The sequence below is a fragment of the Centroberyx affinis genome, unplaced genomic scaffold (genome assembly GCF_046629955.1).
Source record: "Centroberyx affinis isolate AG114_WGS23_722 - 3 ecotype Tasmania unplaced genomic scaffold, CSIRO-AGI_Caff_v1 ptg000290l_1, whole genome shotgun sequence".
Taxonomy (NCBI): Eukaryota; Metazoa; Chordata; class Actinopteri; order Beryciformes; family Berycidae; genus Centroberyx; species Centroberyx affinis.
In genome coordinates, this window is record NW_027278969.1 from 476,805 (window position 1) to 502,068 (window position 25,264).

The following is a 25,264-nucleotide window of genomic DNA, read 5'->3' on the forward strand; positions in this document are numbered from 1 at the left end:
GTAAGACCATGAATCACACCACTGCTGTTTAACTCTGTGAATCAATAGACAGACCACAGATCAAGACTATGGTGGGAGATATGGTGATTTCCGCTGTAATAACAGATGCATGGCGTGACGGGGGCAAAGCTCCATAGGCCTGAGGGAAGATCTGAGGGGGAGTGGGATCCTATTGGTTGTTAGCAGTTGATGGTCTCCTCCTTGCAGGTTCGGACGAATTCTTGTTGAGACCAATAGCAAAATTAGAAAGTGCAATAACTGTACTTTGGGGGGGGGGGGGGCAACTTTGGTGACCTCAAAAGCTTATCTGATGTTTGTTCTAAGTTTTGTCTGTTCCCTGTCTTTTATTACTCTCCCACTATAATCCGGCTGTATATGAAGATGATGTGATTAATTTAATGTCTTTATAGAGTGTCATCAGAACCAAACGGCCGGTGAAATAAGCCTTTTTCTTACGTAACAGTGATGCTACAGTGTCACAATCCTTGTTATTATCTCTTATTTATCTATCTCCTCTGATTAGAGAGGTGAGGGACAGTCAGAGGGAAGGGAAGGGCAAGGAAGTTAAAACAACAAATCAGATTTACCGCTACTGTCCTTCAGCCCGGAGCAAACGCTGCCTCTCATCCTCTCTGTAACACACAAACACACATGTTACATGTGTGTAACATGCTCACAATGACTGTATCATCCTTTCATGTGCCTGCCTGCATAGACACTGTGCTTCCATTCAAACACATGCACAGACACAGGCACACACAAACTTCAAGGACTTAATCGACTGAGCTAGGCAAAGTGATCTTGTGATCACTCAAAGTGATCAAACTGATCTTAAATTTTGAGTTTTAGTCTGTCCTGAAAATGTCATATAAAGTCATGATCTCTCCTCATTCTGGCTCACAGGAAATCTTGAATGCAGTGGAATTGTAAAACTTGTCATTGGCAGATGAGGAAACTCAGTCATGATTACTGTAATCCTGATACAAGGCCGCACTCTCCTGCCTTTACAGTCTGTTATCTTCTCTCAAGGTCGGTTCACTCTGCATGACCCTCCCCCCTGCAGAAGCATGGTGTGTATCTCTGCGCTTATCTCTTGCAGGCTTAGCTGCTCTGAACAGTCTGAACTACAGTACCACGGCTGAATATGCAACATCATGGCAGTCCTCAGGATCTGTGCCAAGATTTAAAAAAAAAAATGACTGGCCCTCCTTCTTGTCCCTGGAGTACAGCACCCTCTTCCTTCCTCACCTCTGCAGGAGCCTACAGCACGTCCACGGTGACTCTGCTGCCCCCTCGTGCTCGTTTAGTAAGCGGGGAGGGCGGGGCTACGTCGGCGGATGTTGACGGTCCTCTCAACAGCTGTAGAGAATGAAACACACAGCTGCGTCAAGCGCAACTAGAATAAGACAGGAAGTGATGTGACTTTGCCTTCAAAATAAAAGCAGAAAATGTTGCCTTTGAAAAAGACATGTAAGGCTATGAATAGGAGTTTGGTGAAAAATAACATCTACATTTTCATTTACCTATATATTCATATTTGAATCAATCTTCAAATCCACTTTGGTACTTTGTGAATTACCTCGAAATCTTTGCAAAATGTGTTCGTCAATATGAGTTTTATTTTGAAAGTACCGACCGGAAGAAGTAGTTTTCATTCCTGCTGACTTGACGCTGGTTAAACAAACTGATATCTAACGGTACAGTTGCGTCAAGCTGTTCTGCTGTGCTGACAGAGGCAACAACAGCAAGAGACGACACACGAAACTGACATCTAATACGAGAATAAAGACACTTCAAAGAAAAATATATTAATACGAGTCTTTGAATCTGCGACTCTGTCATCGACAAGGTGAGGAATTTGGTCGGCGTCGTCAACATCAGACTGTGTGCTCTTCGTCGTTGTGAACCAACTGTCCTGACAGTGCAAAATGGTCGTGCAAAATGTACAAAATGTACTGATTATGCTGCTTTATGTAAACCATGGTGACATTTTATTGTATTTCTTTCTTCTGCCTGCCTATTGACATGTCAGTCAGAGGCCTAATGCTGCCTTTAAGTGCTCCTTATGAGCTCCTCTTGGAATGATAACAAAATGGACCCTATAGTGTAGAAACCAAGTGGCGCAGGGCTACTTTGTGGCAAAATGACGAGGAGAAAATAGCACCAGGCATGTAATTGATGTTTTAATTAAGTTATTAGGAAAACGTTGTTACATGGCAAACAATAACAGGTATTTACCATCAATTGTTGACATGCTTTCATGCTCCCCTAACCCTAACCCTAACCCATTTTTTCCATCAGGACACACTCCTTAAATGTCACACCTTGGACATTTCTGGAACACTGATTTGATCAACTATTACAGAATTACAGTATTTCTCACAGCACTTTAAGGCAGTATTTGTGTGTGCGTGTGTGTGTGTGTGAGAGAGAGAGAGAGAGAGAGAGTCTAACCGGGCTTCTGTCTTTGCACAAGGTTGTTCTTCCCTGGTGGTGGGCGACATGGGCCGGATCTTCTTGGACCACATCGGTGGGACCCGCCTCTTCTCCTGTGCCAACTGTGACACCATCCTGACCAACCGCTCCGAGCTCATCTCCACACGCTTCACCGGGGCCACAGGCCGAGCCTTCCTGTTCAACAAGGTGGACACAAAGCACTAACATACCATGCTGCTGTATTTGCAAATAGACAAGTATGTCTGACATAAAATAAACCTGTTATCCATGAATGATGATCAGTTCCTCACTAAGAAACAGTGACAAGACCCTTTACTTGCCTGTCTACCCTAGCAAGCATTTGATGGACAGCTATTTTCAGGAGACCAAGTTCAATTTCAACCCAAACGAGCACAAAATGATCACAATATGATATTATGGCAACTTATAATTCAACATTAAAACAGCTTTGGAAACCAGATGGATATCAGACAGATATTTAGATCCTGATTTCACAAAATGATGCATATTTACATGGGTTTTCAGTGTTGGTGCAAGTCATAACATCAATCTCTTCACCACTTTGTGAGACTTTGAAGCCCACTCCGCCAGCTGAAATTAGCTTTGAGAAAACCTAGAACTTCTCCATAGCAAAAATCCATGAAGCGATGAACGAATGCGTGTCCTGTCGTCCTCCAGGTGGTGAATCTGCAGCACAGCGAGGTGCAGGACCGAGTCATGCTGACCGGGAGGCACATGGTGCGGGACGTCAGCTGCAAGAACTGCAACAGCAAGCTGGGCTGGATCTACGAGTTCGCCACGGAGGACAGCCAGCGCTACAAGGAGGGCCGCGTCATCCTGGAGAGGGCGCTGGTGAGGGAGAGCGAGGGCTTCGAGCACGTGCCCTCCGACACCCCCTGAGTCCACCGGACGCCTGTTCTCCTCGCATACCGCAGCTTTCTACCAGCAACAAGTGCATGGACAGTCTGCTATTCGTGAATATACTGCAACTCCACCGAAATAACATCACAGGCTACCAATGGGATGCAGTGGGCAGTTGGGAGAAGGAGGGGTGGAAACTTTCCCAGAAATGTATTAGGATTTGTCCTAAGAAGGGAAATGCCATTGTTTCCCTTTCCCTCTCATATCATCCACATTTTAGATGCGTGTCTACCGGACTGTGATGCTGATGAAATGTGTAGGTGCTGGGGGGCTGTGGCTGCTGCCCAGAGAAGGACAAGAGGCTCAGGCAGATAGACAGATGGTTTAACCTTATGTAGGGATCCATTAGCCACCAGCTGCCATCGGTGAGTACTCACTCTTAGCAGGAGACTGGGGCAGTCGCGATCGTTCAGTCTGATTTAGCGGAGTAGAAGAAGTCAGCAGTGTTACTTTGTGTTTGGAGCTAGTGTTCAATGTGGCGCTCTATGTGCAAGATGCTTTAGTTCAATTTACTGTTATTTTCCTGTACCACTGTACCAGAATTTCCACCAGAAAGAACATCTACCAAAAGTAAATTGAATTCGAAAAAACGTAAAAAAATATATATATATATATGTATATAACCTCAGTATCACATTGTTGATGCTGTTATTGATAAACTAGATATCATTATTGGCCTGTAAAGAATTTATGTATCCCCATTTTAGTTTTACCTGATGACAATTGATAACAAAATTGATGATTATACTTTCTACAGTGATGGAATGAAAACCAACTCTTGTCTTTAGCATTTCTCTTGCAGCAGATCTCTTCTTCCAGCCGGCTGCTTTTAGTGATCTTATTTTCATTGGTTGGTTGTATTTTCATAGTGACTTATTTTCTTTTATGTCGAGATTTATTGATGATTGATTTGAATGAAAACATGGTCATGTGTGTTCTTGTTTTTGGTCACAAAAAATAAATCCAGAGATTATTAAAGGATATCTAGCTTTAACTACAGAAGTTAGTTATGAAACAAGGAGATTTCTTTGTTTTCAGCTCCACAGAAGCTTTGAAATGTGCATCAAGGACGTGGTGCAGCCTGACAAGTGTCACAGCGTTGCACAGAACGAGTCCCTTTTGAAACGCATTATGGAGTCACAGGCTATTAGTGGAATGAATATTCATCTTAGGCAAACAGCACATCAAATTGGTCAGCAACCAATAAGTGACTCACATGTTTTAGGCCTAATCACGCAAATACCTAAATGCTGCTCCATCTGTTAATGGCATAAAGCTGTTAGTACTTAGACTATGCTGATTTTTTTTTCTTTGCATTTGTAATTCTTGGCCAGTGTTTAGGACCAAGTGACTCATTCAGTGCTGACTAATCAAAAGTCATTTGAGCTGGAATAATCAGAATAATGCAGATCTTGCATTGGCAGCTTGCCAATGCAAGAGGGATGGCAAAACATATTGTAATATTGAAATATTGTTTTCATGTTAAAATATAATTGAACATGAAAACAATATTTTGAAGTTGTCTGAGATCAAACAACACATTTTTGATTGACGTGAGGTGTTGAGTGAGCTTATACTGCACAAGCATGTGAAACATCATATTGCCTCCTGGCCTCTGCAGCATAGACTGCAAGCAACTAAGCAAAAAACACAGACACAAAGACCCGACAACGCAGGGGGAAATCCCGGTGCAAACGATGGACGGACAGACAGACACACGCTTCTCCATAACGTAGGCCCGATAAAACTCATTCAAAACTTTGCACTTACACAGCAGATTACCCTGCTCTAGTCATCAGCCTATCAGAACACCTTTAGCTTGTTGAAGCAACAGATACCCACCAATGATAGGGAAAAATCAGCAGGGCTAGAGTTAGTGGATTATTATTGACAGAATGATTTTAATCGGACATTTCAACGTCCGGTCGAGCCTTCTGACCGGGCCCGGAAAATGCATCTGAAAACCGGAGGTGGCTAGTGGAGGCGGAGAAATAATATGTTTGATTTTTCATTAAAAAAAGAAAGCACTGCTGGTATCGATACTGTTGCAAATGAGTATTGTATCCGTTTCAATTTTTTAGTATCGATACTTTTGACAACCCTACTAGACATACTGAAGATGTTCATCATGCAGGCCAATCTGACAACGCTGCAGCTATCTTTTCTAGTTGCCCCGCCGGCATTTACAGGCACCAGAAACAAACGCACCCGTCGTAAGTTTGTGTCGTTGCATTCTGGGAGAAGCAGGAAGGATGAGACCAGTCAGAAAATCAGACCGAGTAGCTGTTGAATTACAGGTTGAGCAACTTTCCTCAGTCAGTCTGCAATTAAGAGACCTGTTTGAGTAATTTGTAACAGACATGTAGCGGGATAACTGGCTTCCTCATCACTCAGACACACACACCAGAATAACAATGGCTAACGGTGAGTTTTAAATTAATTAATACAGCGAACAGGACAGGGGCTAGCATGAATGGCTAACGTTAGCTAGCTGCCTGGACAGCAATCAAGAGGAAAATGGCCCGTATGTAAAAAACAATAATAGACAAAACTGAACCAAAATGTAGAGCTGCACATGTACAGCATTTGCCACTGTGTGTCAGTTGTAGCGTTGCTTTATGTTTGTAACTAGGGATTTATCCCCACATGCTGCCAGACAGGGTGATATGGGTTGGAAAACACTATGGCAACAGTGGCTATGTGTTATATGTACACTGTGAGAACATGAAAATGGTTAATACCGTGAACTCTCAAGCCATGTTGTCAATTTTAATGCGTACGATGATTTAAATAAAATTTGTGTCATTTTAGCTGGTGAACATTGTATCAACGAATGTGCCAAAGCCTGCCACCTCATCCTTAACACAAGACGTTCATTCATGAGTGTCTAAATTTTATAATGCAATACTAATATTGTTCTATAATATGACCTCTATTCTGTTTGTGTTTGTGTGCTGTATGTATGTATTTATGTGTGTGTATGTAGTATTTTTATGTGTATTTATTTGTAGTCCGTGTCTCATAACTCTGAGTGGTTCTCAACCTCTTTTTTTTTCTTTTTCTTTTTTTCCTGTCATTATTGGCGTTATGTGTTTGTTGTAAACACACAGCGACATGTAAATAAAAATTATATCTATCAATCTATTTTATTGTTAGGTTTAACAGCCATTCGCGATGGCTTTGGCTATTGCTGTTGTATGTTTTAGTACATTTAGTGACACTGTAACTTACTACTCCTGTCCTTCCATTCACACTGTACTGCTGCTGTCCTTTCAGAGCCTGTGAGCGTGGTCTTCAAAATCTACTGCCTGTCTGTAATGACACTGGTGGCAGCAACATACACAGTGGCCTTGCGATACACTAGAACAATTTCATCAGCAGACTTGTATTTCTCCACAACTGCAGTGTGCATCACTGAGGTCATCAAGTTAATACTGAGTCTGGGGATGCTGGCAAAGTAAGTGTTTCTCACCATTACTTGTTCCATTACAGTATTGGCTGGTGGCAGTGGCGGGCAGCGTGAAATAAGTTCACGTTTCCTCTAAAGCTGGAAAAAGGCAGACACGTTTTTGCAAGTGCAACTTTGTGTACTTGTTCCCTTGACAGTGAGCATGACACCAACATTGTGAAAACAGAAAACGCCCATTGGTTTGTCTTTTAGGGATGTGGGTGATTAATTGGTTCTCATGTTTCTAGTATTGTGAGAGAGTTAAATTTTGTTAACCAAGATGATACGAATAACATTTAAATTCTGTTTTAGGCTGAGTTTTCCCCCGAACTAGCCTATACAGATAATTTCAGTAATTTATTCAAGTGTCTAGTCTGTGTGTTAAGTTATTTTTAGCTTATTTTGTATGCATGTCACAACATGGGAGTTGTTCTCATAAAGTCTGAGTAATGGGCCTTGATTTAGGATTACTGGTCCAGTGACCAGGTGAACTGGTTTCAGAGCAGCCTTGCTATTCTAAGAGATGTGAAACACGGGCAGAGTCTTGCAGGTATTTAATATTGTGGTACAGTTGATTTTTAAAATTGTCGGCGCCAGTTTGGTTACGCTGACTCTTCTGGGCTTTGGGGTTCACCATAAGTAAGCCTTAGCAGCAACAGTGAATCAACAATTTCCCCATGTGGGATAAAGTGCTATTTGAGTGAATGGAGTAACCCATTTGTACTTTTTTTTACAAGTGTGTATTTCTATTTCTTCTTCCAGAGAAACGGGCAGTCCCAGTAGGCTGAAGAACTCGATAGTGGAGCACGTGTTTCAGAGTCCTAAAGAGCTGCTGAAGCTGAGCGTTCCCTCCGTAGTGTACGCAGTTCAGAACAACATGGCCTTTCTTGCCCTGAGCAACCTCGATGCAGCTGTATATCAGGTATGAACCTACTGCTGTTGTTTCTGCCTTTCAAACTAATAGGAGTTAATCCAATGCATCTTAGACTTAGACTAGAGCCTACGAAAAGGGACAAGTCACAATTCTTTCAACCGTGTAACAGGGTGTTGGCTTTCCTTGGATAAATAAAAGGTTAAAGACAATTTGAGACTTGACTTGAGTTTCCCTGCACAGGTGACCTATCAGCTGAAGATCCCGTGCACGGCCTTGTGCACAGTCCTCATGCTGAACCGCTCGCTCAGCCGGCTGCAGTGGTTCTCCGTCTTCATGCTCTGTGGGGGCGTCACCCTCGTCCAGTGGAAGCCTGCAGAAGCCACCAAAGTCCAGGTAGGGCTGCGAAACACGTCCTGTGCTCACTGTAACGTGGCTTTGGCTCTAGCTCAAGACTTTTATTTCCTGGATTTCCTTCAGCCACAGCCAATATTTACCATCTTGGCTGGTAGCCAGTGCTAATTTTCCACCCCTTATACAAACCGCTGTCTTTTCAGATTGAGCAAAACCCTTTTCTTGGGTTCATGGCCATTGCTGTTGCTGTCCTTTGCTCTGGATTTGCAGGTAATATTGTGCTATCAGAACATCTTTGGAAATGATTGGTAGCAAATGTCACCTCTTTGCCCAATATTGAGGGACCTAAAATACATGTGCAAATACACATCAGACAACAGTAACTTGATGACACAAAATAAGTGTATTCCTTTAATTGTGGGGCTGTCAGATCACAAGACATGAAGTATTTTGGGGATTTTTATGACCTGTAAGATGTTTTGTTTGTCCTGGTCAAGGTGTGTACTTTGAGAAGGTCCTGAAGAGCTCCGACACGTCCCTGTGGGTGAGGAACATCCAGATGTACCTGTCTGGCATCGTGGTCACCCTAATTGGCGTTTACCTGACTGACGGCGAAAAGGTCCTGGAGAAAGGCTTCTTCTTTGGTTACACACCGTGGGTGTGCTTTGTAGTGTGTAAGTAAAAGCGAAACCCGCGGATGTTCATGTTTTTATTTGTTTTCAGTTTGTTTTGTGTGTACATTAATCTTGTGGTGTTGTCTTCTTTGTGCCCTGTTAGTCCTGGCCAGTGTGGGCGGTCTGTACACATCCGTGGTGGTGAAGTACACAGACAACATCATGAAGGGCTTCTCCGCCGCGGCCGCCATCGTTCTCTCAACCGTGGCGTCTGTCGTCTTGTTTGGACTACAGATAAGTACGTCAGTGTTTCACAACCACATTCTTAACACGCACCGACCGAACTGCTAGATATACACCGAAGATTGAGAAATGGGTCTTTTCTGCAGCACCATTGGCTCATCAGGCTGCGGTGCACAGTATGAGCAGGAAAAGACATTTGTTTTCAGACCAGAGCTGCACAGGTGCTTAACTTTGAACTTTAATATTTAAATTGCCCATCTCTAATGCTTACCGCCTAGGTTGCCAGGTTATGATACTGGAAAAGATTTGGGAAATAGCATTTTCAGTGCCTCTTGTGTATCCCCTTTAAAAAAGCTCTTGTCTTTCACTTCTGAGAAACTGGACAGGTTTGCAGGTATAAGATAACGTGTCATTACCCATAAAAGAAAGAATTTGCAAAATCTAAATTATTCATTTTTTTATGAATGTCTCAAGTATTTCTTTATGATTGTCTCTAGCAGGCGGGCATACACGTATACATATGAGTGATTTGAGAGTATAGCTCATATTTAAATATACGGCCATTTGCTGATCTTGTCAACTTGACAACCATGACAGAAAAAAACAGCCTGACCTGTCTAGCCATCTGATTCATCTGGCCTGCTCTTTGTATGACCAGATTATTTTATTGATAGAAATAGCACCGCTTTGAAAGCCAAAATAAAATTAGATGTCTTCTGCACCGAACAAGAAAAATGTTACATGCTCATTATTTCAAAACGGATGACGGCATCCTCAATTGTTACGATTTCACAAAGGTTTTCAGTTGGCTTCGGTAATTTTTTTTTCCCCAAATGGTGTCAAAGTCTCATATTACTTTTCCCTTCCTGTCCCGCAGCTGTCACCTTTGCCTCCGGAGCCATGCTGGTGTGCGTCTCCATCTATCTGTACGGACTCCCAAAGCAAGACACCTCCAAGCTGCCTAGGCAAGACGCAGACAAGGAATCCCGACAGAAACTGATCACTGTGTGAGTCTTTAACCCGCACAAGAAACGCTTCTTTCACCGGAGGAGCCGACCTGTGTTGGGCCGCCCTCCAGGGACCTACAGGAGCCCCTGCAGTGGGGGACTTCGGAGCGACCCGCCTCCTGTTATTTCTCAAACACAACAGTTGGGTTGGCACTGTATTCAGTTCATCACACAGCAGACAGCTTGTGCTCCACTTTAATGTAGGTCTTCCCCCCACACCCCACCCCCACGAGCCAGCCAACTGGTTTGCCAAAATGATTCAGATAATCTTTCAAGAGACGTTACAGGACACGTATTTGTCAATTTTTGACAAAACTGGCCCTTTTAACTAGCTGCTCATAAACTTTAGAAATAATTCGAAGCAATCACTGAAATCTATTAACTTGTCTTCAGCCATGCTGGAGCGTTAAGTAAAGACTTGGCTAAACAAATGTTGAAGCCTCCATGTATATTGTTGTGTACGGAGCACAGAAATATCACTTGGACTGCTGATCATGGAAGTTTTCAACCAGTCATTATAGTCCATTTTGAACTGTGCATAGTGAGTGTGTTATTATTCTCATATCACATAGTATTGAATGTGCCTGGCTCACAGGAACCCCTGACAGAGGGAGGACAACAGACTGCATGTCTAGTAACATGTTTATAGTAGCATATCTCCAGTCTCTTGATTCTGTGGTTATCTGTGTTGTTTTTTTATCATGTCTGTAATATACTTTTTGAAAGACATTTAAAAGCTTTTATTAAAGCTAAAATCAATGGAAATATGTTCAAAGCTACACAGTTGCCATGTCTGAATTCTTTTCAGAACATACATAATACTGACAGTGTACTAACTGGAATATTCAATGCAGAATGTGAAAACTTTCAATATACAACATGACTGTTACAACGCTATATTCAATATGAATTGAAGTATTAGGCATCACATTGTGGGTGTTTTACTGACATTGAGCTTGAATATTGTCAGTGTTTTGCTGTCTTTTCAATTGTCTCTCATTGTGAACAACACTTTTATTTCAGGGTAATTTTCAAAATAACTTCCAGAGTTATGTGGTTTCTTGAAATACCTGTTTCAAAGTACAGAAACTGATATGAACAGTTGCACCAGTTGAACGTTTGTTAAAATGTGACTGACAGCTTTCCTCGGTGGACTGGTCAATATTTACGTCAGCCATGTAAAAAGAGCTGAGCAACAGCACAAATAAAGGTTGAAAATACTTGCTGACAGTACTAAGGCAAAACATATTTACCTTGATGCCAACAATTTCCTCATTCCCATCTAAACAATATAACTCTTCTGTGAGAAACTGAGTTCAATCAAGGGAGATGTTTGTTTTTAAAATATTAAGGCTCTTTATTTACAGCAAAATTAACAGTATGGCATCAACAGCCATGAAATGACATTGTTCAAATAATACAAAACTTTGATAGGTTTCACATTTTATCAACTGGTGTGATGCCCAGGATCCTCATCCCACTGGCCAGGACTGAGCAGGCTCCACTGAACAGCCGTAACCTTGCCTGTTGATATTCAACAAATTGTTATGAAACTTATGAAACTAAATCTTTTGACTAATATTTAACTTTTGCAGATGAGATCATTTTCTTTATTTATCAAACAGTTTGTGTTGCCATACCTTGGCATGGAGTAATTCAGAAATATTCTATGGTAATTAAACAAACAAAGAATTTAACATGAATGTACTTCAATAATGTACTTCTCCTGTTACTTTCTGTGCAGACAGATACTTTTTATTCGTATTTTTACGCTGCAGACTACTGAGAGAATAGGCGCGAGCTTGCAAATCGCACGATGAAACAAAAAAGAATATGTATAGATGGATGTTTTACCAAACGTAAAGATTAAAATACATCAAAAACTATCTTCGAACGACGACAAGTGATGATAGATTGACCCACCTAATACTTATGCAGCTGCTCAAAACACTTGACTTGATTGAACCGGTTGAACCGGTGACAGGCTTTGCCTGGCTGAGGTTCAGGTGTTGGCCTCTAATGTACTAAACCAACCGACTGCACCAGAAGGTAAAGCATCAAGATAACTACCCATTGTATGACGTGTGATTTATAACTGATCGTAGCTTGGTGTGGTAACATAGCTGTGCCAAAACCACTAAGCATAACTCACTGGATCGGATTTTCAAGATGAAAGCGAGGCGGTGACATCACTAGTGACACTTGTTGGTGGACAGTTCATGAACTCATACAGAGGTGTAATATGTGGTAAAAAGTTAAAAAATACTAGAGTGGAATATTGCTTTACATTATTCCTATTTTTAAAAGGTGCTACATTTAGCATTTTTAAAAATCAATATATCTGTTCAATTAATTGTGATAGCTTGGTGTAATAACTGTAAATAAACAAAGGAGACCATGGTCAAGACAGTTGTTGGCCTCATGTTATCTCATGGCAGTGGTATTGCTGGTGTTTGGTCTTTACCTGCGCTACATCCGGAGGGCTTCCTTTCACCGGCAGCTCCCTGTGCGCTGAAGCAACCAGGTGGCTGCAACACAGAGCGGAAACATTATTTGACTCACAAATACCACTAGGCCTACACTGGGCTGTCATTTAAACAAACATTGGGCAGCAAACATCAAGGAAGTGCCAGATGCCGTGACCAACCCCACAGACCAAACATCCTATTCCTCACCACAGCTTCATCAAGAAGTTGACAAGATGTTTAGGCTGCAGATCCTGGGCGGACTGGTACAACGCCTCATCGTAGCTATAAACACACATCAGGTCATGCGGTTTGTGAGATGCGGAGCAAAATAATTTGATATGAAACTGCACCACTGCCCACATATTTGAATAGAATAGATGACTGCTTCTCTCAGTGTTTCGTATTTCACAATCGGAACACAAGTTTCATGAAACGGATACTGGGCTTACCGGAGGAGGTGCTGCAGAATGACGATACTTCTCTGCTCCAGTAGAAGTGACGGATCTAACGCACCCGCCTCTACATCTCCATTCTTCTGTATTAAACTGCAATAACATCACAGCTCTGGTGTGAATGACTGACATCATTAGATGTCATCTTACTGGTTCTCTTTTTTTAAGGAAGACACTACTCTTCCCAGCAAAAGTTTAACTTAAGGAGGTTTATAACTTAAGTCTCCTGAAAGGAGCCTGTCACTTTTTGCACTTTGAATGTAGGATTATTAACTAGCTTTGTCTGACTAATTTGTGTATTTTAATACTATATTTTAGAACAGGTAGTGTTTGCAGAGTATTTGTACCTACTACATAAATACATGTATGTGTACATTAATATCTTGTTTTGATGCTGTTTTTATCCTGGGAACACAGACAAATTCCCTACAACCGGTTGACATGAAATAAATCAGCGGTTCTCATTCATGTGCCATCAGCATGACCCAGCAGTATGGAGGTTTTCATTCCAACTAGACACTAAACCAGCCGATTTCACTGATAGCACCTTCAACTGTGTGAGTGGAGGGAACTAGTAGGTGTAGTGTTTGGCTGGAATGAAAACCCTGCAGACTCTTGGATCACGATGGCACATGATCGAGAATGCAATCAATTCTTAAAATCTTAACCTAAACATCTGACTATACACAAATTTCAAGCTAAGTAGCATTACCTCAAATATAACCAGATCTGCTTTGGAATTAGGGGTTCATATAAAACCAACAAACAAAACTACAAAACTGTACTAGAATTCCCATTTCATTATATATTCAGTGGCAGTTGATGATCACCAACCTGCAGAGGCGAGCGTGTGTGTACTGCAGGAAGACGCCCGTGTCACCCTGAGCCTGCAGCATCCTGTCCCAGTCAAACTTATAATCTGACTGCAGGGGACCTTTGAAGTCCTGCAGTGAATGAAGCAAACGGACAACGTGACGACAGGGCTCTTTCAAACGGAAACCATATCAATCATGTTTTTCCCACCAGGTCATACTGCCTGGTGATTATACCAGGAAATTTGTATGAACTCACTTGAACTATTAGTGCACTGATTCCCACTTTCTCTGCCGTGTCCTCTGGGTCGTCCATTTCCTTTGTGGCTGTGGGTGTCATTTAAAGAGAGAGAGAGCATTGTACAACTGTCCCAATACAAGCTCGCTAATCTCAGGACCATCTGTTCATTTTGCCGACAATTATGACAAAACCAGTATTTCTCATTCCCAATAACTGCCTAGCGTGTGAGAGCCTTTACTCTTTGACTGGCTCATGTTGTGCAGCATCCTGGCCCGCGCCTCGTCCAGCACGTCCTCCAGGAACACCACCTCGCCGCTCCTGGTCTTCATGCCCCGCACCAGGCCGAAGGACACGTGCTGGCACCTGCAGCAGCAGAGACACTCCGCATGAGACTAGAGGCATCTCAGACAGTAGAAATGAAGAGTGAAGTTGAGATGGCTGTGGCGGTGTTTGGGGGGGCGCTGCTTTCATATAAGTGTAACTAAATAAAAGATGCTAGTTTTGATTTGGGTTACATTCGTGTGTGTGTGTGTGTGTGTGTGTGTGTGTGGGTACTTTCTAGGGTTGGGGTTACCTCTCAGCCCAAGAATGTCCCATAGCCAGCAGGATCTGGAACAACTGGTGGAAGTGATTCTCTTGACTTTTGTCTGTCTTGAAAAAAAAAAAATGCAACAGTAAAAAAATATGGTTTGAGTGAGAAAATAGGTTCATGGAATTCAACGGTCAACTGACAGTTTTACATTTCAAGCCACAAAGACATAAAATATGAAGCAACGACTTCCTTCCATCATGGCACATTCAGGCAAACGTAAGAGTTGATGCTCACTAAACTTGAATTTTGTTCTTGGGTAACTAATTCTACACTCACACTTATACATATGGAGAGGCGAGTATCAAAGGGAAAAACAGGTAACAGGGTTCACATGCATCCCTCGTTAACAGATTCCCATCCAAACCATGCATTTTCAGATGTGGGTCAGCAAAAACGTAAACATCTATTTTGTATTTTTATTTTGCCCATCATGAGCTTCATGATCATTAGCCATGATGTTTGACATTTGGCTTACTTTGCTGTCTGCAAAGTGTAAGAGTGAATAACTTTTTGTAATGCCAACAGTCAAAGACTGACTAGTAGCAACACTGTTGTGTTCGCTGCACACTGTCAGTGTCTGGATGGCCCACTAGTAACTAGAACACCAATGGAGTTTTAATTGTAGACAATAAATGTCTACAGTTAAAACTCCATTAACTAATCAGCACTTATGATGTACAGTTTTCAACTCTTTTACGATTGTAGTTTATATTCTGCATGCATGTGCTTTGTGTATCTGGAAGGTGCCCCGACTGTTCCATCATGGCTTTAAAGCAAAACAATTAAATCATTGAAAAGGTAAATGCAGTGACTTTGAGTACACCAGTATCCTTACCACATAAATCATCTCATCAAAATGGTACCTTTCTTCTCTGTCTATGGCTGCAGCAATATCTCTGTAATACACAAATACAAAACAAGCTGTTACTGCCGCTTCCTCAAAAGCTCTTGGCTTATGCATTATTCATCTGATGACTTGGCCTTGATGTGCCATAAATAAAACAGAATCAGAACATCTCCAGTTTGGAGTTGAACCTCCAGTGGCTTCCTTGCCTGCCTGTCTGTGTTGAAGACGACCGCAGTCACGCTTTCTTGGGATTTTCACTAATAAAATTCCATTACTTTTCCATGACCTTTACATGACATACTACTACTACTACTACTACTACTGACCTGGTGATATAGAGAGAGGTGCCGTCACTGCGGAGCACTGTAGAGAGGCTGCTCATGTCTCCAGCAGGGGAGAGATCCACAACACCAGTTCCCTTCCTGTCAACACATCAGTGTCCATGAAATGACAGCCCAGGGGTGGGGCCGGTCCAATCAAATCCAATCATATATCCATCACAACTGCAGTGACAGAGCAGAGCTAGTCCTGCAGATTGAATAATACTGAATTGAATAAAATCAAGTCACTAAGTTGAAGGAATTGAGGGAACTCCCTCCCCACCCTGCCAGACTTTTCATTTTACACCATGTAAACTATTTACAGGGTTCCCACCCAGTGTTACTCACTCATGATTTTTTGTGTTTTTCCATACTTTTTAGACCAGAACTGTCCAGATCTTTCTCTATATTATTTGTTCCTGTGTAGGAACCCTGTGAATAAACTGGGTGGTATGTAGCTGATCCTCTGTCCTCTCAACAGATATTTATTTAGTCTTTGTCATTTCAGTTACCGATCAAAGGCCGTTACATAACATACTCAGTGGTTTTCAACAGGCCTCGGCTCTGTAGCTGCTGTACCACCTCCTGGGCTTGTTCTTGGTGAAACGACTCTCCGGAGTAAATGTCAAAGTGGACACCTAACCGCTGAAAGATTGACATTTTACAAAATGAACATCAGATTCAACAATCATGCGTTTTTCTTTCCCCCCCCCCCATCACAAGATCAGATTTCAGGGTTCACTTAATTTTTAAACATGGTGTGCAGAGCATTTCTCACACTGACAGTCTGTCGGCTGTACCTGGTAAACCTGTTGATACTCCGTCACTGTGATCTCCCTGAACTGTTGCCATAGCGACGTGGCCTGGGCTTCACGCTGTTCCAGCTGTCTAAAGAAGTCTCTGGCAGCCTGCCAGATCTCCTCATTGTGCTCTGCTGCCCTGTTGACTTGAACATAGACCTGCGAGACACAAACATATAATTTATACACCACAACTCACCAAGGTTACGTTGTTTGATATGGTGGAAAAGCCTAGAAAAAACCTCTCCATTGAAACTATGACAGGAAATTCTTGTAGGTGAGTTGGGAACTTGCCTGGCAGTGAATTAACATTACGTGTGGAGTTCCCCAAGGTTCAATCTTTTTCATGCTCCCTTTAAGCAAAATTATGCAAAATAACAAAATAGTTTTACCATAATTATGCAGATGACACCCACATTTACATAGCTCTTTCACCAAGTGACTATGGTGCCATAGATTCACCGCTTCAGTGCATTAAACAAATCAGTGATTGGATGTGTTTGAATTTCCTCCAACTAAATAAAGACAAAACTGAGGTAATTTGCTTTGGTGCCTGTAAAGACGGGCTGAAAGTTAGTGCTCACCATGAATCTCTCTCCTTGCACACTAAAAACCTCGGTGTAATTATGGATTCAGGTCTAAATTATAATAGCCACATCAAATTAATAACATCAGCCTACTATAATCTTAAAAATATAGCAAGAATTAGAGGATTCATGTCCAAACAAGACTTAGAAAAGCTCATCCATTATCTCTAGTAGGTTACACACTGTAATTGTCTTTTTTCAGGTCTAGCCAAAAAAGCTCTCAGACAGCTACGGATGATTCAGAACACTGCTGCTAGAGTTTTAACTAAAAGTAAGAAAGTTGAACACATTACACCAGTTCTCAGGTCTCTGCACTGGCTTCCAATTAGTCAAAGAACTGACTTTAAGATACTGCTGGTGGTCTACAAATCGCTCCATGGTTTAGGACCAAAATACATCTGACTTGCTCTTACCATAACTCTAGACCCCTCAGGTCATCTGCTAACTATTCCCAGAGTCAAAACTAAGCCTGGCGAGGCATCGTTTAGTTATTATGCTGCAGAGCTGGAGCAAACTCCCAGAAGAACTCATAAGCGCCCCATCTTTAAAAACTAGGCTCAAAACTTTTTTTTATTGTGCACTGCCTATGCAACTTGATCTTCTCTTTTTATGCATTTATTCTCTCTTCTTATACACTTTATTATCTCTTGTATTTGTTTTTTATTGATCTTATCCTGTATACCTTGTGTAAAGCACTTGCCTTTCTGTACTAAATGTGCTATATAAATAAACTTGCCTTGCCTTGAATTCAAGATCAAGATCAAGATTACTTTATTTGTCCCTATGGAAATTTGTCTTGGACATAAACACTGATAAAGATGCATTGTACAGGCACACCCACGCACAGTCAACTTGCCAAACAGGTCTAAATACATATGATAGCTCAATCTGTGGGTAGGGTCAGCGGCTTAATTTGTTTCCCCAAACTATGCAAACTCACATCGAATAAATGCTGTAAGGGATTCAGTTTCAGTTTCTCCTGACATCCAAACTGGTCAAAGCCGACTCCCAGCAAACCTGAAAACCAAGTCGACGAAAGATAAAGTCACAAAAATAGATTCCTCAAAGAAAAAAATAAAGATTTACGTAAAACCAGAGGAGGCTCTTGAATATTGTGCACACCAGCATGTTTGTATTATTCACTCACCAAACTGCATGCCCCAATCTCCAAGGTAGTTCATTCGGATAACATTGTTTCCGAGGGACTGCTTCAGGTTAGCAATGAAGTTACCTGGAAAAAGAGTTTATATTTTCAGTGCAGTGAGAGCTGCAGGGTTGGGGGGAATTTACTATCAATTTAAAATGTAAACTGGAAATGCATTTCACATAATCAAAGTAAAAAAAACTCAATATCTTCATAGATTGGATGAAAAAAGGAGGAGGAAGTTGGAGGAGGTTTAACAGTTTTAAATGTTTTTAAGAAATTCCACCTCCTGAATTGAAAGAGGACTGGCCCCAATCCTTGGAAGCAGCATCTAATTATAATATACTGTGCCCTCTGTTGGTAAATAAATGAACTTGAATTAAAAAAAAACTCACCAATAATTGTAGAGCGCAAGTGTCCAGCATGAAATTTTTTGGCAATATTTGGAGAACTGCAACACAAAACACAGTAGCTCTAATCTGTTGAACATCTTTAAGTGTAGGGCCTTGCATGTAATTTAAAACAAGATACACAAATACTTCAAATACAAACCTAAACTCCACCAATGTAGTTCCTTTCTTCACAGTATTAAAAAGTTCACTGTTTAGCCCAAATCTGTTATCCTCCTTTTCAAATGGCTCCAGCATTTTCTAGAACAGAAATAATCAGCATGAAAGCAGCATACAGGTTGTGATAAAAGCAGGAGATGTCACTACTTTTCGAGTCTGTTGTTTTCACCGCAAGAAAGCCGACTAACCTCTACAAGAAGTTTGCGATGAACTCTGAAGTTGATCACTCCACGTCCGGCGGATATCTCCTCCACCACGCTGTCCTGCTTCAACTAAACAGATAAAAAAAACGAGTGGATTGTGAATGAAATGCAAGGCCCTTTCCACTGGGTCAAATATTACAAGCACGCGTGTCCTTTAGAGTTCAGGATTAAACCAAGAAGGTCAACATCTCTATTGATAAGGCACCACTTAAATACTGATGTCAATACACCCAATACGGATTACATTTGGATTTTACAAACTGCCTCCATAGGTGGGTTAGTTCAATCGTTTTCCCTCTTGGGTGTATTTACACTTGTGGTTCACTGTAGATTTAGTGCTCCTGATCGACAGATGTGCCACTAGAAACTAAGAACTATAAGGATCTTTCATCAACTTTAGGATTTTAATTCCCGGTGAATATACAGACTTGATGAGTTCAAAGTAGTGTTATGGTAGAACATGATCATGCCAATTTATCTGGTGTTTGCTTTACTGTGTTTACTTTAATGATGGATCTAACCTCATTGGCTAAGGCTTCCGTCTGCAGCTGAAGGTCTCCATTAGATGGTAAAATCCCTTTTGTTCGCAGTGTGTTGACTGACAGTCTGAAGTCAGCAGACTCCCTGAGAAGAAGAAGATGAGGAACCTTTTGAGAAACTGGTGGGAGGTCAAACCCAAATGGAACAACTGACTCAAACAGAGGACTGGTTCAGTGGATACTTAACTGTGGGTGACACACACAAACACACTTAACTGTTTCTTAAAAACTGGAACTGCTGAGAGAGCTGATATGAGGGCATCTTCAGACTGTTGCAATGTCCTACCCAGCTGTAGATACAAATACACAAATGGAAGAGTTAAACACAGCTATGAAGAAGCCAAAATAGACTGCAGCTCATATAAGGGCTAGCTGCCTCCTTACGGCCATGCGTGCTAACGGTTACCTACAATAGCTTAACGGTTATCTACAATAGCTAATAGGTTATAGTCTATCAGTCTATCAGTTTGAGAACCTCCTGGCAGCCCACTTGTTTGAATGTCTCCAGGGTCAGGGCATTTCACGCTAGCCAACACAACAAAGTGTCAGTTAGGACCAGTCTCAACCAATTTTATCTGCTTTCTGTTTAATTACCTTCGCTGCAATACTTCTTCTAAAGAAACAAGCCATGTGCTTAAAGGCGCATAAACACGATGTAGGCAAAATATAAATTTCATGAATACAGTCAAACAGTATGCTGCAAGGTGGTTTGATAAATCCGTTCACATTGACATTAGCCCATGCATTTGACTTCCTCCTTAGCTTCCTCTCTGGCCGTCCAATCAAAGCGCTCCGTCTGGTAACGTCACCGACTTGAATGGGTCTGTTCGATTATTTGCTCCTTTGCTCCTGGTTCACACGTATCACCGCCGCACACACCACTACATTAGCAAATTTAATTCAATTCATTGCTTATTGTGCAGCGGATGTACAGGGTGTTAGAAAGTGAGTTTCAACTTTTTGAGACCTTGTGAGAGTTAGAATTAAATATAAACAGCGTCGCAGCGTAAATATATGAAAATAACCCAGGACCTGTCAGAATATAGGTCTACTGTACTCATTACAGTTCGTTACACTTGTAACATCTCCCATTCGAAAGTTGTGTCATATGTAACGATTAAAGTTCAGATATTTTTTTTGCTTTTCCAGTAGTTTGAGACACCCTGAAATGTGGAATATCACCCCCCCCCCCCCCCCCCCCCCCGCGCGCCCATAACGACATGGATGTTATTTTATGCTATGTAGGATTTAGCATTCATATGTAAGCCTCCCTAATGTGTTGTTGGGTGTCTTACTTTGCAAAGCATACCCTTTCCCAAAACTTACCAATAAGTTTGTTTTTGGCTCTTCCAGGTGAAGCATGGTCTCCCAAATCACTACACCACTTGCTACTGTAAAATTCTCATACATTTCAAATAAACATTGCAAAGAGAAAATACTGATGAGAATGCAACCGGAGACATTTTTGTGTAAACACTTTATTCGTTAGTTTTTCTTGAATCAAAGCCCCATTACACCTATAGCAAATAAAATTAAGAAATTTTGGTACAAGGAACAAAAGCAAAAAAGCAAAAAAAAAAAAAGTTAAAAATACAGTGTGTACAAATGTAATACCAGTAATTGCCAGTACAGTTTAAAACATCGCTGAAAAAAAGCCAAGATGCCTGTTCCTGAAGTCCAGTCTAAAGGCTGCCTTGGTTTGTCTGCTCATGGGTGACCAATCCCTTTTTCAAAATGTACATGTAGAGTAGCTATACAAGTAACACCACCTCTACAAAATAACCAAATCTGACAAAAAAAAGGCTAAGTGTGTGGTGGCAGTTGGCCTCGTAAAAGGCATCAGAACAAAGCCAAATAAATATTGACACGGCAGTTTAAGAGGCCACTGGCAGAGTCACAGAGGGCCTTGAACACGTCGACAGCAGGAAGCCCTCCTAACACTAGTTGCAACAGCAATCGTGGATGCCACTGACTGATGCCTGAGGCAGTGTGTCCACATAGAGGCGATATGGCACAGGTAGGAGAAAAGTCCAACTAGACCCACTGAGTCCCTGGAGCGGCTCGCAGCAAACGGTATTCCCAATATCACACGGTCACACTCAGGAAACATCTGTGGAGGGAGAGGGGGAAACGGGCACATACCAGAACAGCATGAGAACACTTTAAGATCAACTCATTTTAGAAGCCTGTCCTACTCATCACCAAGCCTTGCATTCATCAGAGTTTGTCTTTAAGTATACAATCCTTTCAAACTGGACTATAAAGGATTACTGCTAACTGAATAGCTGGAAGGAAACAGTTTCAATCTCCACTGATGTGCGCACTGCCAACAAATGCTATAAGGATGCTTCCAGAGTTTTTGTAATATAAATACTTGTTTTGAAAGGGAGCATGATTAGTGATCATTAGGAATGGCTTCAAAAAGTCCTGAGCTCTCCTTTTATGAAAGAGTTAAGTGTCCTGAACTAGTCACCTTCTCTCATTGATGCTCATGCAGAGTTTAACAGTGCTAACATTTTAACAATATATGCTCCTATAAACAAATTCATGCTACCTAGAAAATGAATAAAAGCACATGAGCAACTTGAGATTTATTTAGTAAAGTATTTACTATTTTCCGGTCTTTGTAATTTTTTTCCATACAGACTTTGGCAAACAATGACATTGTAAAACCCTGAAATGTCCCCCCCCCCCCTTACAGTTTACAATGCATTATTAAAAAAATGACTCTCTGGATCACAGACATTGCTAGGTGTCAATTGGTTACAAAAGGCAAAAAGTTGGAGATGCAATCTCTCTGGAGGCCATCAACCGGACACAAAAATGTGCTTGTTTAGGAAGAGAATGAATAATTATACTCACAGCTAGCAGGCTGCTCTCCAAACCTTCGCATTAGTTGATCATGGGTGAACTTGACGAACGCATCATATTGCTCTGTGGGAAGAAAAAAAAAAGATTTATTAGCGCTCAAAGTGGAGAGTACTCACTGCTCCAGTGAGAACTGTTTTCTATAAAGACTAAAAAGCATACCTGCAAGTTTGGCCGTCAATATCTCATCATACTCCTCACGTATTTTTTCCTCTCGCTCTTTCAGTAGTCTTTCACAGATCATCCCGACCTGTCTCAGGGAAAATAACGGCTGCTCTTTTCTGGTGGGAGACGAGGCGCCGGCGGACGTTCCTGTAAGGAGAATGACAATGTCGGGTGGTCATTACAAGTATTTAAAGATGACTTCATATACTGCAACAGCATTGTGACTAGGGCTGTCGTGATTATGTCATTATCAACAATGTCAACCAAGACAAACATACAACAAAGAAACAAACAAAACAAACAAAAAAACAGCACTTCTCATTCTCTCACTTTTCCTTTGTGTTTTGCAAATGGCTGATGTACGCAGGTCTGTGGACAATGAGCAAGCCTTCACAAAATGACTAAAGAAGCCTTCAGCAGCGTGTGGGAACACTTATAGTAATGTAATACTGTGTGTAAGATCGACTTGGGTTACTACAGCAGCACAACAAGCTTGCTCAGCCTGTGTGAAGCTGGGCAGAAAGGAAAGCAGGACACCCGTCATATTGACAGACGTACGTTGGAACGGTTTGAGTAATAAAAAAGTTCCAAAATGAAAACAAATGTACGCTAGCGCTTTTTAGGTGCTGAGGTGGAGGGGTGGGAGGCATGAGTGATTGGAGTGAGTCAAACTATGTGGACTTTAACAACCCGTTTACACTTAAGTGCTGTGGTAGCACAGTGTTGTTGTAATGAAGAATCACTAAGCAAAATATTTTATTCATGTGTTGACTTAGCCGCTACAGTTAGAAAATCACTGCACTACTTCCTGGACGAGCGCACACTGTATTTCCCTTATGCGGGGCTCTTGAGGCTCTGTGCTGCTTAAAGAGCACATACCGTAATTCCCCTAAGCACTGGAGCCAATCTGTGAAATCAGCTGGTGTCGTGTTTGGCTGGAATGAAAACCTGCATTCTCTTGGCCCTCCATGGCACATGACTGCATATCATTTTTCTATGTGCTAGTCGATACAGGGGAACGATTTTCAAGATACTGCATTTAAAAATAAAGAAACAGTCACATTTCTTTGAACAGCTCTCTGTAGCTACCTGCTAGGGCAGATCCACTGTGAGCGTTTTGCAGGTCCAGAGGACAGCAGCCTTCTGCCTGCTGGAAAGTACTGTCCAGGTGCCTTCGTTTCTGCAACCGCTTATACTCCTGTTTGATGTTGTGTAGAATTTGCTCTGAAACACAAACAGGTTTGGGGAGAAAAAAAAACATTTGCTGCGTTATTTAACTGACAACTGTACACAGTGCATACAATTTTGGCTGTGTCTGTATGGAGACCATGTCACCGCAAACTCCATTCACAAACCTGACAATTTAAATGTTGCCTTGCTCATCGGCAAACATGGTAGGTAGAACATGATTTTACACCTTTTATGAATGGCTACGAGTTACTCTACAATTTGGCAAGCATCAAATACACCAGACAGCATTTGTGTCAATAATATTTTAACTTTTAGAAATTGTTTTCGTGTTATCAAATAATTGTCTTCCATCAAAACACACCGTGGAAGGCGGTGTGAACAAATTCTAAAAGTTGAAATTTTGCATAGTGAATCACACTTACGCCGAATTTAGAAGTGATTCGTAACAAATCTTACACCATGTTCTACGAGGTGTGCATATTTACCGATAAGCAAGGCGACATTAACTTCGCAAACTTTTGAATATATTTGGCGTGACGTTTTCTCCACACGAGAAACACCGGCGCATATCGGGGCAATGCTAACGTTACATTGCTCATAAAACTCAGACCGGTTTATCCTCTTGGGATTTCAAAACACTCAACAGGCGGTTTATGTAAATGCTGCCAATGCGACCTACCTGTCGTGAGTCTGGACGACACGACCTCTCCGAACGGCGAGGGCTCCATACGCAGATATTTTTGTGGTGAAGAACTGGAAGCAACTGTAGACATGATTGGGGCGCACCTCCTCCTCTTCGGGGAATTCGGGCTCATTAGTGGGTCAAAGTCCATAGTCCTTTTCAGAGTAGCTCCGCAAGCCATTGTGTTGGAAGGTAACTAAAAAACTAAAACTAAAAAATCTAAAATTGTCGTTTCTTTGGCGGTGTCACTGACCTGGGCCCCGGTCTGGCTCTTATGCTAGCTAACGTTAGCTAGGTCGGGCAGCAGCGATTCCGGCTTTAGACAAATACCGATTTTCTGGTCTCTCGTTGCTTTCTGCTACCCAATCTCGTAGAGGTTTAATGGCCGAATGCGACTTGAAGTGAACTGAATCAAATCATTCGGGTTAAATATCGTATGGAATCAGATGATTACAGATTTCGCTCTACTAATTCAGTGTAGTAGTCCTTCGGGCTCAGTCGATCAGCTTTCCCTTTATTCCTTTTCAGTTGATCGATCTTGCGCACGCGCAAGAAAGCAGTCTCGTGCTGGTACTTGTAGTTTTTCTTCCCTATCGCACCAATCATTTGACAAGCTTGAAAACAACATTTCCCATAAAGCAATACGCATCCTCTTTTCAAAAGTGTTTGGTTTGAAAAAAGAAAGAAAAAACAACACAGCGAAGTTTCAGTTCCACCCAAGACTATCCCAATGAAGATTTATTAGCCTAAGTCTTTAAAGACAACATCAAAGATTTCTGTGACAAAATGTCCTCAACTCGGAATGCTATTTAAGAAATATGATCAGGATGACATAAATAAAATGGAATAATAAAACGGAAGAAGAAAAG

The 25,264-nt window shown here is 41.6% G+C and overlaps 4 protein-coding genes across 4 annotated transcripts; 2 read left to right on the forward strand and 2 right to left on the reverse strand.

Moving 5' to 3' along the window:
- The first annotated feature begins 1,686 nt into the window (after positions 1–1,686).
- Positions 1,687–4,322, forward strand: LOC139640658 (protein yippee-like 5). Its single transcript, XM_071514840.1, has 3 exons — positions 1,687–1,849; positions 2,477–2,643; positions 3,136–4,322. The coding sequence occupies exons 2-3, from the start codon at positions 2,503–2,505 to the stop codon at positions 3,355–3,357; spliced, it is 363 nt and encodes a 120-aa protein (XP_071370941.1). The 5' UTR covers positions 1,687–1,849; positions 2,477–2,502; the 3' UTR covers positions 3,358–4,322.
- A 1,319-nt stretch (positions 4,323–5,641) lies between these two features.
- Positions 5,642–10,751, forward strand: slc35a1 (solute carrier family 35 member A1). Its single transcript, XM_071514805.1, has 8 exons — positions 5,642–5,802; positions 6,655–6,835; positions 7,589–7,748; positions 7,941–8,093; positions 8,255–8,321; positions 8,549–8,725; positions 8,829–8,963; positions 9,786–10,751. The coding sequence occupies exons 1-8, from the start codon at positions 5,793–5,795 to the stop codon at positions 9,917–9,919; spliced, it is 1,017 nt and encodes a 338-aa protein (XP_071370906.1). The 5' UTR covers positions 5,642–5,792; the 3' UTR covers positions 9,920–10,751.
- A 555-nt stretch (positions 10,752–11,306) lies between these two features.
- On the reverse strand, positions 11,307–20,216 carry rars2 (arginyl-tRNA synthetase 2, mitochondrial). Its single transcript, XM_071514793.1, has 20 exons — positions 20,084–20,216; positions 19,706–19,779; positions 19,472–19,574; positions 18,936–19,019; positions 18,731–18,828; positions 18,574–18,629; positions 18,182–18,265; positions 17,975–18,051; positions 16,448–16,606; positions 16,186–16,292; positions 15,654–15,749; positions 15,316–15,376; positions 14,463–14,539; positions 14,127–14,251; positions 13,907–13,974; positions 13,670–13,779; positions 12,833–12,928; positions 12,591–12,665; positions 12,380–12,443; positions 11,307–11,439 (listed from the first exon to the last, which is right to left on the reverse strand). The coding sequence occupies exons 1-20, from the start codon at positions 20,117–20,119 to the stop codon at positions 11,353–11,355; spliced, it is 1,737 nt and encodes a 578-aa protein (XP_071370894.1). The 5' UTR covers positions 20,120–20,216; the 3' UTR covers positions 11,307–11,352.
- A 731-nt stretch (positions 20,217–20,947) lies between these two features.
- Positions 20,948–24,908, reverse strand: akirin2 (akirin 2). Its single transcript, XM_071514783.1, has 5 exons — positions 24,393–24,908; positions 23,612–23,746; positions 22,520–22,669; positions 22,352–22,423; positions 20,948–21,599 (listed from the first exon to the last, which is right to left on the reverse strand). The coding sequence occupies exons 1-5, from the start codon at positions 24,574–24,576 to the stop codon at positions 21,589–21,591; spliced, it is 552 nt and encodes a 183-aa protein (XP_071370884.1). The 5' UTR covers positions 24,577–24,908; the 3' UTR covers positions 20,948–21,588.
- Positions 24,909–25,264: the final 356 nt, after the last annotated feature.